The sequence below is a fragment of the Anneissia japonica genome, unplaced genomic scaffold (genome assembly GCF_011630105.1).
Source record: "Anneissia japonica isolate Jap-2015-1 unplaced genomic scaffold, ASM1163010v1 scaffold7731_len1735946_cov199, whole genome shotgun sequence".
NCBI classification, from domain to species: domain Eukaryota; kingdom Metazoa; phylum Echinodermata; class Crinoidea; order Comatulida; family Comatulidae; genus Anneissia; species Anneissia japonica.
The window spans coordinates 545,306-561,702 of NW_022758997.1; the positions used below are offsets into that span (position 1 = coordinate 545,306).

General features: G+C 33.3%; 1 protein-coding gene across 1 annotated transcript in view; it reads right to left on the bottom strand.

Annotated features, from left to right (window-relative positions):
- The window catches only part of LOC117125478 (low-density lipoprotein receptor-related protein 2-like), a 136,419-nt gene that overhangs the window by 92,936 nt on the left and 27,086 nt on the right, over nt 1-16,397 (bottom strand). The window contains exons 10-26 of the mRNA XM_033271972.1: nt 16,113-16,310; nt 15,259-15,476; nt 14,246-14,386; nt 13,328-13,534; nt 12,427-12,628; nt 12,327-12,330; nt 11,809-11,905; nt 10,842-10,979; nt 10,245-10,369; nt 9,256-9,400; nt 8,164-8,280; nt 4,580-4,696; nt 4,064-4,183; nt 2,928-3,044; nt 2,269-2,397; nt 705-821; nt 84-209 (exon numbers count right to left, since the gene is read on the bottom strand). Of these exons, the coding sequence (XP_033127863.1) occupies nt 84-209; nt 705-821; nt 2,269-2,397; nt 2,928-3,044; nt 4,064-4,183; nt 4,580-4,696; nt 8,164-8,280; nt 9,256-9,400; nt 10,245-10,369; nt 10,842-10,979; nt 11,809-11,905; nt 12,327-12,330; nt 12,427-12,628; nt 13,328-13,534; nt 14,246-14,386; nt 15,259-15,476; nt 16,113-16,310 (2,318 nt within the window). The remainder of the gene's footprint in view (nt 1-83; nt 210-704; nt 822-2,268; nt 2,398-2,927; nt 3,045-4,063; nt 4,184-4,579; nt 4,697-8,163; nt 8,281-9,255; nt 9,401-10,244; nt 10,370-10,841; nt 10,980-11,808; nt 11,906-12,326; nt 12,331-12,426; nt 12,629-13,327; nt 13,535-14,245; nt 14,387-15,258; nt 15,477-16,112; nt 16,311-16,397) is intronic.

Sequence of the window (16,397 nt, forward strand, 5' to 3'; positions counted from 1 at the left end):
AATAATCAAAATATATGAATAAACAAAAAAAGAAATTTTTAATGAAATATATGCATTATAAACTAGTACAGTAATATACTTACTACATAATGGGCTCTCATCCTCTCCATTTGTGCAGTCAGGCATGCCATCGCATACGGAGGTTAATGAAATACAGACATTGTCCTCGCAACCCCATTCCCCAATTTGGCAAGAGAAAGGTTGTGTCGCTGATAAAACAAAATTCAATAGATCAAATACAAATTTCACAAAATAAAATAAAAATAACATATAAAAAATATATGATTATGGTGTGGTCTTGTATTCATCTCATGGCATGTTATTTCATTGCATGTCTAAATTAACTTAAAAGCCAAGTAAAAAATGCTTTAGCTCCTGAGAGGTTTTACCTAGCCTAACAGCTCTAGAGTGATGTGCTAGAGAGATGCAATATCATCCTGGATCTTCATATCACTTCACCAGGTCAATGACGTAACTACTGGCGAGTGACAACTATTAGTCAATACTGACTATGGCCATGTATCATGCCATATCATCAGTTGAAAAAATATTTACAGGCTCGTGTTTTCTGAGCCCATATCTGTTTTGGATTATGTTTATTAACTAGTTCACTTTCAACCTGTTTTTTTTTCAAGTCAGAATTTTCACCGGCAACATACTGAGTAGCATCGTGGAATGAAATTAACGTGGATGAAGTTACTTACGACAACCCTGTTCATCCGACAAGTCACCGCAGTCGTTATCCGAATCACAAATCCAGCGAGCAGGAATACATAAGGCATTAGCACATTGGAAGAACGTTCCAGGACAAGTTGGTGGATCTAGGAAAGATAAGTTATCAGCCAATCACATTGTATGTTTTTAATGCATGAGTTCATATAATGGTCAAGGCATGGTGTATATTTTAGCATGTGTTAAGTTAAAAAGTTAAATTCCCAAAGGACCAAACTAACAATAAGCATACAAGCTTTCTCGTTATCTTTATACTCTGCTCTAATCATTAAGATGTAATTTAAATATTTAAATGTATATATAATGGTCACTGTTGAAAATCAAGAAGTAAATTAGATTAGACTCCTGTGGACCCATGCCGGTAGTAGTGGTTCTGGACAGGGTACATCTTGATAGATCATTGCTAAGCGATGAGGACGCGTATCCCCAAACTGCATGTTGGGTGCTGGCTTGGAGTTCTTCTTTCCTTGTTTTTCCAATTACATCTGTTCACTTGTTTTTAGCGCATTAGGACCCTTATATTCTACGTGGTATAAATACCGCGCAAATAAAATTTGATAGTCTAGACAGGGCTTTACTCAAGGACACAAGCAAGAAGAGCATCAACAGGTTTTGAACTGGGTCCCTCTGGTATCAGTGTCCAACCATTTAATACTGTGCTGGCTAGCCCTCACTAGAATTATTGTGCAATTAAAAGTTTGGATTTTTTCAAACACTGGAATTTGCACTTAGAACTTTATGGGTACACATTTGGCAAGATTATTTATTATCTGAAAAAAATAGATTTAAAAACTCTCCTTTTAAATACTGAACACTATGAAGCTTTAGCTTTCTTGAAATATTTTAAGAGCATAAAATCATTTTTACCTCTGTAGTGTACATACAATTTTCGCAAATATTACCAATCTATTGATCAAGTTGATTTTTAAAACCTTTTATATTTTCTTATCTTTGTGCCTTGCAAATTATTTTTACCTCTTTTTTTGTTTCCTTAATGTTCTTATATTTTAATTTATATTTATATTATGTTTACTATACCAAATCAGGAACCCATTGGGAGACCACTACTTAAATTGTAATGAAAGAGCATTAGAATAAAAAAGGATTTCAATCAATCAATAAGAAGTGGTTTGGCGCAGTGGGAATAGTTTGGCTTCCCAACCTCGAGGTCGGGGTTTCAATCCCTTGTTGTTGTGCATTTCACTTGTGTCCTTGGGCAAAGGCACTTTATCTGCATTGCTCCTCTCCACCCAGGAGTATAAAGGGGTACCTGTTAGGGTTAAAATGCTAAAATGCGCTTATGTAGCTGCTGTAACGTTATGGAATACTCTCCCAGGGAGCTTGAGTTTGTGATCCATAGGCGTTTAATTAAATGACCGGGGTAATGATAATATGAAGAGCTTAGAGGCCTTGTTGGCGTTAAGCGCTATATAAGTCTAACATATTAATTATTATTATTATTATATAATTTTGAGAATGAAAATGTTTTTAGTTATTACAGGTAATAATAATTATAATAATCATAATAATGATTACCACAAGTGAGCTCATCACTGCCATCATCGCAATCTGCGCGGCCATCACAAACCCAATTAGACGGCAGACATTCTTCACCCACAATGCACCTGAACTCAGTATCATCGCAGGTTCCTGGTGGTAATGAAGCTATGGAAAAACAAAATATAACAATCAATCCACCTTTTGCATCTGATAAGTCACATGTTTTGTATGCAGTAGTCGCTTTGTAATTGTTTTGAACGCTCGAGTTAATACACTGTAAAGATGGTAGATCAGCGACTGTTTTTGATGAATGTGTCTGCTGTAAACGACACCATATTGTTGTTTCTGTATTTTTAAATGTGAAGTTCCTTTTACTAAATCAGCAACAAATGTTGCAATATTACATCCGAGACATTAAAAAGACAAGTGCAAAAGGTTGATTTTAATCTACAGGTCTTAATAATAATTATAATAATAATAATAATAATTTTTTATTTATTTTTTTTTCTTTTTTTCTTTTTTTTTCTTTTTTTTTTTTTTTTTCTTTTCATTCCACAGTATTTTTTTCTTTCTTTTCATTCCACAGTATTTAATAGGCCTGGCTGTTTTTGTTTAATTCATTGTTTAGTTTTCGTAGATACTTTTGTTAAGCCTTATCTAATTGATATCTAATGAATAATAGAGCCAATACTTACTACAATCCTCTTCGTCAGTGTTGTCAGGACAGTCATACACAGAATCACATCTATAATTGTCAGGTATACATTGACCATCACTGCACGCAAACTCTGTACTACTACAACTCTGTGGTGCTGGAGAAATGAAAGAAAAACTTTCCACAAAATGTTTTTACCAATTTAGAATTACAATCAAAATAACCATAAAGCACCAAAAGAAGCCTTCTTCTTGCACTATCTAGCGTTCTGTCAGGGTTGAATCAATCGAAACAACACCACCAGAAAAAAATCACCACAAAACAACACAGAAACAATGTAAAACAAGAAGATGCACACGATCAAAAATGATCATCATGTCCCAATGTGGTAAATATTTTAAATACATCTTACGTATTATTTCTCTTATGATATATACGAAAGACAAGATTTTATCAGGCAAATGATGCAACTTGTAAAAGCTATTCAACTGCACTACACCAGGTAATGTATCGGTCAAGTTATAATGGTAATGTAGTGGTCAAGAGTGAAAGCAGAATGATGGTTACATAATGGCCGTATTCAACTGGTCGTTCTACGTTAAACCACGCCCACCTGTGGAATGGTAAAATCCTACTTACAAAAACAACCAGTGAAATAGAAAACTGGTAAATGCTGGACAAAACAAAATGGCCGCATAGTTACCATGATACACGCTGAATAATCAAAGTTGCTTTGGATTGTGGCTGTATGGGTTTTTTTGTAAAAAAATGTTTTCATCCAGTTTTTGAATTTTGTTAGCCTACAATTTTTTTTTTTACTTCATGTGGGTAAATATTATAATTTTTATTTTCTGAAATTTACTCTAAATGAACAAAAATGTTGTTGCTAAACTGACCAATCCACCATATTTGTTTTGGTCACATGGATAACTAATTTTCATTGTCAACCAAGTCTATTTTACAAACCAGTTGAATAAAAGTAATAGTCAACGAAATAAACCAGTCGAATAAGCCTCATGATAGTGCTGGAATGGACAATTCCATTATTTTTTTAGGTAAATTCTGCAAAAGGAAATCATTGTCATCACTCATAGAATATAGTGTCTACTTTGTAAATGCTTACTAAGTTCCACTAACTCACTCAGGTAACATCATCACATGCTTTGTTTAACTTACCGCATCCTTGCTCATCACTAAAGTCGCCACAATCATTGTCCCCATCACAAAGCCACAGTGGATGGACACAACGTTGAATAGTGACACATGTAAAATAGCCCAAAGGACAAGTTACAGCCTCTGAAAATTATAGCAATAAGATTTTAACTTTTGCATACTATGATAATAATAATAATAATAATAATAATGGTATAATATTTTAATAGTTAATACATCCATTGTGCTTGATATATTATTGATGAAAGATTCTACAGTAATAATGGTAAATCTGGGGAAAACACCAAAAATTCAATTAAACATATTAACATGATCAATTAAATTATCAAAAACAGTTATCAACCTTCAATGAAACAGATTAAAATTCAGTAATTCAAAGATTTACAGACTCTTAAGTATTCTTAGGAACAAGTGTTAACTAGGAAAAATTTTTTTCTAAATATTATAATAACATTAACATATTCATACATTAAAATTTATTAAAATATTTGCTGATAATAATGGAAAAAAAAAACTCACCGCAGTTTTCTTCATCAGAACCATCTCTGCAATCGTTATCAGTATCACAGAGCCAAGCCTGTGGAATACATCTTGAGTTGTTGCATTGGAAATATGAACTTCTACACTGAGGTGGAGCTTAAAGTAACAAGGAAGAAATTTTAAAATAATAAGGAGCAGTTTATGTTTGCATTTGTATTTTTATATATTTTATATTCTAACAAAATGAATAATTTCAGTATGGGTATTGATTAAATTACTAACATAATAACAATAAACTAATGATACTTAAAAAAAAATACTACTAAAAAACAAAGAAATAAGAAACAATACATTTATAATTCCAAGAATGAAAAAAAAAATTTAAAAGCTTTAAACTAATTTTTTTTAAATGAAATAAATATAATCAATAAGAAAATTATTACTACTAATATAATATTATAATAATATGTCGTTCTTATATAGCGCTTTATGCACAAAGCCTCTAAGCGCTTCACATTAAAAAAAAATTATCAATTTCTTAAAGCTATTAAACAAATTTTAATTTTACAAAAGTGAAATAAAAAAAGAAATATAATGTTAAACTAGTTAATTTAAGAAATAATCAATAAATAAAATATTATTACTAATATAACATTATCAATATAATTCGCAATAAGTCAAATAATTAGTAATTGTGATATGTCTGTAAACAATGCATGGTTCATGTGGAAATTTATGTTTATGAATGTTGTTAATAGTCATGCTCCTAAAAAACATAAACGTATCCGATCTGATAACTGTAAATGGATTACTGCTGATATTCTCTAGAGAGTATGAATATAAGGGATAGACTGCATAAAATTGAAAGAAAATCAAAATAAGATGTTAACTTGAACAATTATAAAAAAAAGGTTAGGAATGTACTAACAGTTAAGCTTAAAAAATCTAAAAGAAGTTGTACTAACTAAATAGAAAAACAACCCTACACATGTAAATGTGGATAATCAAGATGTAACATCTAATTGTAATATTGCAGATGCATTCATGTAACAACAGGTTTAAACATAACAAAGGAACATTATACTAGTAATATTACTATTCAAAAATCAATTTTCAATTCAATTCAAAAGACATTTATTTTCGTCCATAAAACAAACAACAATGAAAGAGAGAGCAAAAAGTACAATGCAAATAAATATATAAAAACAAATTTAAAGATAAAAATATGGACCAAGTACAGTATTTTTAATAAAAATTAAAATGTATAGACAAAGGCATATTCCCTAAAAGATTGAGACCTTGTGCCAAGTATGCCTGTAACAAAGAAAAGATACAGAAAATAACATATGATTAAGCAAAACAGAAATCAATAAGTGAAAAAAACAAATGAATAATAGTAAAAATTGTTCAATAAGAAAAAATTCAATATATATATAAAAAAAAAAAACCAAAAAAACCAAAAAAAAAATCGTAAAAACAATTAGACAATAAAAAAACAAAAAAAAACAAAAACAAAAACAAAAAAAAACAGGACAACTATATTTCAAATTACAGAACATGGAACAATGACCGAGTGTAACTTTTCGCTACTAGTACAGTGACAAAGGTGAGATTTTAGTTTCTTGGCAAATGAGTTAAAAGAGGCAGCATCTAATATTGTAGTAGGTAAATTATTGTACATTAAATGTCCAGAGTACCTAATACTATGTTGGAAATAATTTGTGTTGTGGATGGGAATACGAATATTAGTTCTGGTTCGAGTGAGGTACAGTATTTGTGAATGGAGTGGTTAGGAACAAACATGGCATTTAAATGATTTGAAAGAATGGAGTGAGTGGCCGAGAATACAAAAAAACCTTGTTGAAATAAATTAATATCTGTGAGTTTTAGGAGATTTAGCTTGGAAAATAAATGGGAGGAATGCGACCATGGAGGAGGGCCAGATAGAATCCTTACAGCTTTCTTTTGTAGAATGTTGAGTTTATTGGTGTTGGTTGGATACGTGTTGGCCCAGACAATATTACAATAGCTCAAACACGGAAGGATGAGAGAACAATAAAGGGTTTTGAGAATACTAAGGGGTAAAAATGAAGATAATCTGGATATGACACCAAGGCTTTTGGAGACTTTATTCTCAATTTCTTGTATGTGGTTTTTCCATGTAAGGCTATTGTCGATGGTAATTCCTAAGAATTTTGCAGATTGGACAGATGGAATTTCATGGCTGTCAATAAGAATTTTATGGGTAGAGACATCAATACCTCTAAGTAATTGCGGAGTTCCAAACAGGATTGAAGCTACATTTTTTGTGATTAAGTTAAAGTTTATTAGCAGCAAGGTATTGGGACAAAGGGACAACATTAGAGTTAAGGGTATCAAATAAAGTTTTTATTAGAATAAAACACAGTAGTATTATCAGCATATAGAAAAAAATTTAATACATTTGAGGAGAGATAAATATCGTTAAAGAGTGAATAGCAGAGGGCCAAGTAAAGAGCCTTGGGGAATGCCACAAGTGATAGGACTGAATTCAGAAGTAGAATTAAAATATTTGGTACATTGGGCACGGTTAGTGAGGTAGCTTTTAAACAGGTTAAGTGCGGGTCCGCGGATTCCATAGTGAGCCAGTTTGTAAAGAAGCATATTGTGATCAACAGTATCGAAAGATTTGGAAAGATCAATGAAAAGTCCGATTCCAAGATGGCGATTTTCAAATGCTTCTATAATTTTGTTTGTAAGGTCGTTGAGAGCCATTGAAGTGTTATGTCCCTTTCTAAAGCCACATTGCCTGTTGAAAAGTATGTTGTGTTTATTGATGAATGAAAATGTTCTATCATATATTACTCTTTCCAAGGCTTTCGAGAAAATAGATAGTTTGAGAGGTTTGATTTAAGGCCAGATTTAAATATAGGAGTAACGCGTGCTAGCTTCATCCTATTTGGAAATACACCACTGCAGCGAGCAAGATTAATATATGACATTAACGAAAGGAAATGAGATTAATAATATATTTAATGGCTTTAGTATGAAAGTCGTCAATACTGGGAGCTTTAACAAAAGAGGAAATAATTCTAATTATCTCATCTTCGTTTACTGGGGTTAGGAATAGAGAATTTGGATTCGAGTTAGGTAAGAAGTCTTTGAAGAAACGTTAATATGAGGAATTTTGTTAACGAGGAACAATCGAATTACGACGAAGAATTTGTTAAATGCATTAGAGATTATGTTAGGGTCCTTAGTAGTTTCTCTGTCCCAATTAATATTCCCCCAGCTAGACTTGACTTACCACAAGTTGAGAAAAAATTTGTCTATAATGAAATAGCAAAAATGTCTATCATCAAGTCTTTGGTTTTGATGAAATTATTTGAAAAATGTTAAAAATTGCAAATCAGATTATTGTTCCTTCTTTGACATACATTATTAATCTATCCTAAAGCTTTTATTTTATATTATTATATTGTTTATAATGTAAATTGTTGTATTTTAATTAAATATGTTTTACTTTTTAATCTGAAAACTGTTGTACCTAGTGCCCCAAGGAAGACTAGTCTACTTGAGTGATTGGGCCACCCTGGTTAAAGTTTGTGAATAAATAAAATAAATAAGGTTTTTAAGGACTTTACCACAATCTGCTTCATCAGCGCCATCATTACACTGATTGGTACCATCGCAGACATAACGCTCATGCAGACATGTTCCATCACCACACTTCAATGCACGTGGAGAACATGTTATATCACCTGAAGAATAAAAGCAAGTGAGTCATTCAAGATTATAAAAAAGAAAATGATACAAAAGACGAACTGGAAAGTATTTACATAAAGTAAACCAGATCCAAACAAGACCACTTATGGGGAAGAGGTTATTTATAAAAGCCAGGGGTCCAGGGGATGCCTAGACCCCTTCATTGGGTTTCGGGAGAGCCCTTATGGGATCGGAGGGTAAGATACCAAGGGGCTACAGCATTCTAGCAAGTAAATAGTAAATTAAACAACGAAGACAACGGTTCGTTTGTAATGTGCGAAACCTGATCAGAGATTAATTTGACTAAATCAGGATTAAGGACCTGCTCCTGGAACATGCTTGAAGAAGGCCTAGGAACACTGGAAGCTGGTGGGAAGGACGACTCAGAAGTAGAGTCCAAGCTGGGCCCAAGATTGCTGGCAATCCAAGCCACAGCAGCCTGGAACCTCACATGAGTCCACGCCTTGCAAATATCACATGGCGCACCCTGCCAGCTAGAGCGGCACGCCGGGCAAGCAGCGTACTTATCATCGCGTGGGCTAGGCCTAGGCCCACCACACATCGAACAGGTAGGCTTCTGCTCGGACATGGCTACAGGGAACACTTTGAACTCTTTTGTTATACAACAATAGAAATCTCCGGTAAGCTTTCACACGTCTATATAGACAAAAGCGAAAAGGAAATGAAGATATTATTCATTCACACAGGGCATATATAGGCGAGCTAGGGCGAGTTCATTATTTTTATTTTTATGCTCGAGAGGCAAGTTCCAAAGGAAACAAGGCATTTATCGGTTTATCCAGGTAAGTATTCACGAAATAGACTTCATCACATTGCAAGAGGGAGGGGTGGTATGGTTTTCAGAGGAAATTTGCTCCATAAAGGAGTTCGGTTGAACGAAAGAAACTCCCTGGTTACAGGATTGAAATGTCATGAACAGATGCATGTATCATAATATTTATTTAACTCACCACAATGACTTTCATCGCTGTTGTCAAAGCAATCGTTATCGCCATCGCATTCCCATGAGGCATAGATGCACCGACCATTATCACACTGAAAGGCGCGTGATGAGCAGAAATTAGGCGGCTCCTCACTGCTATTGTCCTCACAATCCTAATGGTACAATCCAAGACAATATGTAACAGTCAAATACGAACAACTAATTATACTGAAACAGAGGCAAATATAAGGGGAAGAGGTGGTGCAGCCCAAAGGTGCCACATAAATAAAACTTCATCCCCCTACTAACGATGGTGGGGTAAGGTAGTCTGGACCTTCATTCTGTATAATTTTCATCCTGGGCCCCCTCTATTCCTAATTCCTGGATCCACTATTGATAACATTGACTTGCTTAGTTTAAAGGATCAAATATATATGATCTTTGTACTTAATGTTTTACTTAAATTTTTAACAACTTGTTTTCAGATTTTACCAGGAATATTATATTTATTTTTTTACTTTTTTCTTCGGTTTATGTTTAGCCGGGCCCACACTGCACTCGAGGGTCATCAGCGGACGCGATTCCATAATCCTATGTCATCCTATGTACCTATGTACCTATGTCATTTTAAATGACATAGATATAGTAACATAAATAAATATATTTATTAATAATATTATTTGTATTATCTTAGTAGTCATTAGTTGAAAGTACACACCTATTTGGTGTTGCTTTTGTGCTTTTCTGGCAGCAAATGACTATGGTATTTTTAATAGGGGTTCTACTGTAATTTTATTTTGTTGCATGCCATGGGCAGCTAATTTCAGGGGGACAATATAGCAGCAAAACATACAAACATTCATCAATTATTATTCATCAAAAATAGGTCAATTTCTACTTTCGGTTGCTCGAGGGAGGGCGGGAAAGTGTCAATCATAGACTGTGCCAAATTCCCGAGAGACGTCTTCGACCATGGGAGGCTTGGGACCCCTCCAACATGGTCACAATGACATTTACCTGTAGGTTACTAGCTAGTTTCCTTCCGTATCTACATCCGCAGACACGACTTCTGGTTCCAACAGGAAAACAGAAGTCCTCACATTCCCCATTAGCAAACAAACCATCATTACATGTAGTAGTACCTACAATTTGAATAAACAAAATAAATTAAATATAATCAGCTTTCAGAAATTTAAAATCACACTATTTTAAAACTTTTGTCTTCTGTTGTCAGCACTAGAGTTGTTTTATAATATTTTTAAGAGACTGGAAGCAATACCAATGCCCTTAATATTTATACCTTTAAAAGACAGGATTAAATATTTTAAATAATGAACAAAAAATAAATGTCTATAATACATTGTCATGACATCACTTTTTAAATTTTATAATTTTGAATTTTACTTTTCTCTCTTTGAACAATATAGGTATTTCAATTTGATATTTTTCTTTGTATTTAAGTCTTCATATTTCTTGCATCTTCTAGTAAAAACAGCCTTGAAAAAACACAATTATGGTTTTTTCGCCATTTTAAGATGAAATTATTATTATTATAATATTGTTATTATTTCAATAATAACAATAGTTCATTCAATACAATAACTATATTAATACCAGTTTGTGATGATGCACTATAGGTCTTCAGCTCAAGAATGTCCTCCACAAAAGATCGCACGCTTGTTTGAAATCCACCTAATGGTTTGTCAATGCGATCTATTGATTTGGTCCGTGAATCAGTGAAATATACGTAAGCTACAAGAGAAAGCAGAATATAATTCTGTTATACTTTGTGTTTTAAACAGTAAACACTCTATTGAAGCAATAACAAATTAATTGATTTATTCACTGTATTGTACCATCACAGCTAATCCACCTTCCTGTTAAACCACAACAGAATAAAAGAATAAAGAAGGTAAAATGCACTGAAGTAAAGTTTTTTTTTTTGTGGGGGGGGGGGGGATTATGCAGCTCATATATTAAATAGTTTCATAGACAAGCTTGCTCACTTTAAAAATTTAAACACAAACAAAGGAGCATGTCCTTAAATAATTATAATATTTAAAAAATAAAAATAAACAAAATAAAAAACAAATGACACAACAAAAAGAAAATGCAGAATCTCAGTGGGGGATAACATCCACCACTACCCTAACGCAATCCCAGCACCCTATCTAGGTGGCTCTAACAAAGGAATGGGATACACATTTGCCCCTCCACAGGCGACCAGGGTAATAGTATGTATAGGTAGTGTGATCTAAATAAAAAGTGTTACTGTACATTACGTATAGTAGAACCCTCTTAAGGGGACACATTCAGGACCCAAAAAAGTCCCCCTTATTGGGGTGTCCCAAAGGAGGGGTTTTACTGTATATTATTACAATTTTTGGAATGGAATGGAATGGAACAATCCAAAAAAAAAAAACAGGTTAAGTCGGGAGGGGGAAAATTTCTTGTAGTACATGGATCATTACATGACTTGAGAAGAGAATACAGTAAATGCCTTGGTATATGAGGATAACCATTTGTACAATATTTTCATATAGAAATTATATTATGATTTCTGATATGTAAGTCCACTCACAACTGTCCACAGCAATACCAAATGGACTGGCGATACTTGCCACCTCTAACTGCTGACGATCACTTCCTGTTAATGAGGCAGACTCGACCCTATCAAGCTGCAGTAATAAAAAATATTACTAACATAGGCACATCACAACTATATAGGTATACAACCTGTCTCTTATACACATCTAGATGTGTATAAGAGACAGTCCGCATTCCCCAGCCGAGTCGTGGCTGCGAATGTTGGGGTTTCTTGCGAGCCTGGTAGACCTAGTTCGTGATGTTGGTAGTCTATGAGTGAGATACTTACCTGGATAACCTTCCCTCCCTTCCTACCCTCGCCGTGATTACACATATATATATATACACACACATATATATATAAATAACATAAGTAGTAAAGCATAATGGAGAAACTTTATTGGTAAAGGAAAGTCGAATAGGGTTATAAGGAAAGGGTTACTCTTTTGAACTATTGCATGATACATATATCACACAAACCAGAATGATGTTGTTGGTCTATGAGTGACATACTTGCCTGGATGAACCGATATAACTCTGAGCCATTTTATGGCTCCGGGTTTATATTAGTTCATCCAGGTAAGTATTCACGAAATAGACACACTGTACTCACCCTTGCAACGGATGGACAGCTATTGCTCTAGGTCTGCGTAATTGAGTTATGAGCGTTCGTTGATATACGTTTGTTAAATTCTCGACCCTAATAACAGTGATCGAGTTCAAAGTGTCATCTGTGAAGTAAAGGTTCTTGGTCGTCCAATCATATGCTAGGCCTTGTATGTCATAGTTATGGCCAGCTAGCACCAACTGACTGTCTGTGAATAAGAAGGTATATAACATTGATAAGGAAAACCATTACTATAAAAGAAACATTTATCAAAATCCCAAATTCTATCTACAAAGTCTAGTAACAAAAACATGTATTTAATAATTTAATACGATTCATATAATGCACATATCCAAAAAAATTGCTCAAGGTCTTTTTTTTTTTTGCTGCAAATTATACTGGATTGTACAACATATTTACTTCATTTCTTCACTTAAAATGAAAACCTATGAAAAAAATATATTTTGAATATGTGGAATAAAATATTACTTACTTACTTGATGAAGCAACTGACGATAAATCCCTTGATTTCAATTTAATAATCGATCAACAGGCCTAACAAGTGTATTTATTAACAATTTCAGTCAATATTTGTAAAAAAATACCTCTATTTACTGTACAAGACAAAATGAAATTTCTGCAATTAATGTATTAGAGCTTGTTTTTCTTTTGGGTTGTTTTTTTTTTCAATTAAAAAATTGACTCCTGTACTTACTTTAACAGATTTCAGAATAACACAAAAATCCAATTAAATATAATTGGAACAAACTCATTTGGTTTTAATTTTTTAAATTGTTTTCCCCTGATTGAGATTCAAACGTTTATCATAAAATATATATTTTGTACAAACATACCGGTACATGAATATTAAAACTATAATTCAAATAAAGGTCATATTGTCATTTACCTGTTCCATTTCTTCTGACTCGATATATGGTGTTGTCTATGGTGTTAGAATAATATATATATTCATTGGCGGCATCAAAATCTATACCAACTATATATCCCCTGGATACGCTTATGGGTTGAATAGTGTCAATGATCGCAGCATCTGGCTCCACAGGGGCTCCGCGAACTGAATTCACTGTTGTGTACAGCAAAAAATCCTGCAGATCTTTACAAAATATATTGTTTCTTATTACATGGTACTTAAATTCAAGAAATAAACTGATACTAATATGAACAAAAACATATGTGGCAAAGACAAGTCAAACCAGTCACTCGTCGTAGAAATCGATTTTTAAATATTAATACTGTGTACAACAGTAATATGAGAGCTATAAAATGGTAAAAGAATAATTTAAATCCGACATTTCCTTAAGAAGTTACAAGCGCTTAAACTACAGCTGTTTAAAGAACAATATTTGAGAAATCAGCTTTCAAAGTTCATAATTTCAGATATTTCTCAGGCAGAAACCATCACCAATCGTGAAAAATTGTTGTTTTAACATTGAAAATGGGGAAAATAACAGCATAGCCTGATGCATAGATATAAGGTTAGTTTAGTGCAATAAAATAGATTTTTAAAAATTTGTCTTTGGACAATATCTCTGAAACAGGATTTGCGCCAAGTGACTGGTTTGGCTTGTCTTTGCCACATATTGACAAAGAATAGGGAGAAAAAAAGTCAATAGTTTAAGGCCTACGTTAGCCGGTTTGTATTTTGATATCATCAACTTATAATAAAATATACACTAAATGTTTCTGCTAGAAATAGACAAAAGGTCTTAAATCTTGGAATAATCTCATCATCTTCATTAATATTTCTATTGTATTAATTATCATACTGATAATATAATGATAATATAATGTATATGTAACTTACAAACACATGTTTTTTCATCCGATTGGAGCTGGAAGCCATTAGGACATCGGCAACGATACCCAACACCTTGGTTGTACGACCGATGAGAAAGGATACATAAATGTGAGCATCCTCCATTGTTGGAACCACATGGGTTAGAAACTATAACCAAGGGATACATAAAAATATAAGCACACATTAAATTTCACAAAGTCAAGCATCCATTTTAAGAACTTCGATTTTAAAAATAGCTAATTTTACAAATGGTCTTTGCTCCTGATGACGTTATCATCGACCAATTATTACCGTAAAAAAAAGTCTGACTGCACACGTTTTACCAAGTGATAATGTATATTTTTCTTAATAAAATAAAAAATGTTATATTTATTTATTAATAGTTTGATCTTTTCTTCCATTTCTGGTATAATAATCACTATATTAATGTAATAAACCTAACCAGAACAACAAACTACCACTCGTGTCGTCAGATTGAGCGCACATGTTTACGATGACGAGAGTGTTGGGGTCAGACATCGTGAATGCTAGATATGATTGCGAAATGCATGTAAACAACACAATTTGATGATTTAACAACTCGAAAGAACACAATAGAAAGGTCCATTAAACATACACATGTTTGAATAAGAGTTAAAATAATATTTTGCTAAGTGGAAGAATGCCAGCAATTAAAATAATTTGGTTTTTATCAAAAGTTAATTCAGCTAGGCTCTAGTGTGGTAAACCACACTGCTGCACTGTCAGTTCGTGCTAGGCCTGGCTGCCGTCATCCTATCGGCGCACAATGGCAGGGGATAGCTAGGCCTGGGTATTAGAAACTGACACCCAATCCAGTTTACAAATTTTTCAATTTACGAACACCCCTTGGTACCAAAGGGTATGTAAAATGGATGTCTTACTGTATATATTTTCATCCATATTTAATTTCTATGTATACAATGAAAGTAAGCAAAACATTGGAACAAGGAACTCTGACAATTATATATTTTGGTAATAGAATCTAAAGCATGACCCACCTGTTGTAGGCTGTCGATTCGGATGAACAAACTTGGCACTATACGGTCTAATATCGCCTGTGGATTGGTGTAACTCTATTTTCTGGCTGTTGGTCAGGTTGAACCGGTTAATACGATTTACAGTGAGATGTGTCCAGTCTGAGTATATTGCGTACTGACCAAACACACATAGGTCATACGGATGCGGAATCTGGCTTCCACCGCTGTAGATTGTTTGTCTTCATTCACAAAAATATTTATATAAATATCATTAACACAATTAACACTAATTAAACAAAATTTTAATTCCTATCAATTACATATCTATATTTGAAAATGTTAACTATAGGCTAAAGAATAGGATATTTTATCTGGTCAATTCCACCTGGTAAAGGGAGTAGTAATCTCTACTACTTTAGCGTCGGGAAGTAGTCCCAATCATCCAACACCTCGGGAAGTAGAATTACAGTATTTCACCTCAAACTACGTTGTACATGTATAAACACAATATTACATATTCTGGTATTTACTTAGCATAATAAATATTGTAGTATATTGTTATATGTCTAGATCTATTATCTAAAAAAAATAGCAAAAAAAACATAGTCAATTATATGAATGAATGAAAAAAAAAAATGGGTGTTCAACATGGCTAATGGATATGATGTGAATAAAGATCTCCCTCTTTTTTTTTATTTAAAGACCATTTTTGGGACCAGGGTTCCCATGGTCTTTAGCAGCTTTCATCTCTAATTAGAATAATGAAGATAAAAGACATTTCGGTAATTTGGGACCATAGAAAAATGGTTGTTAATTGGAGGTGCCTTTAGAGCGGTTTTTAATTAGAGGGAGACCTGTATATTTTAATAACTTACCTTTTCAAGCCATCATAAGTCACCGAATCTAAAATATCCAACTTGCCATCCACCCAATACACTCGCTGAGCTGCAAAATCCAGGGAGATACCATTCGGCCAATACACTCTAGTATCAATAAGTGTCAAGAAATGACTTCCGTCCATATAGACACGGTCAATCCTTGCTTGGTCCCCATAATCCCCTAGAAACATGTACCTGCAATCGAAAAATGCAACTGATAATGATAATGTTCAATTTCATTGTAAAGCACAAAATAATCATATGTATTTTTTTCTTTTGATT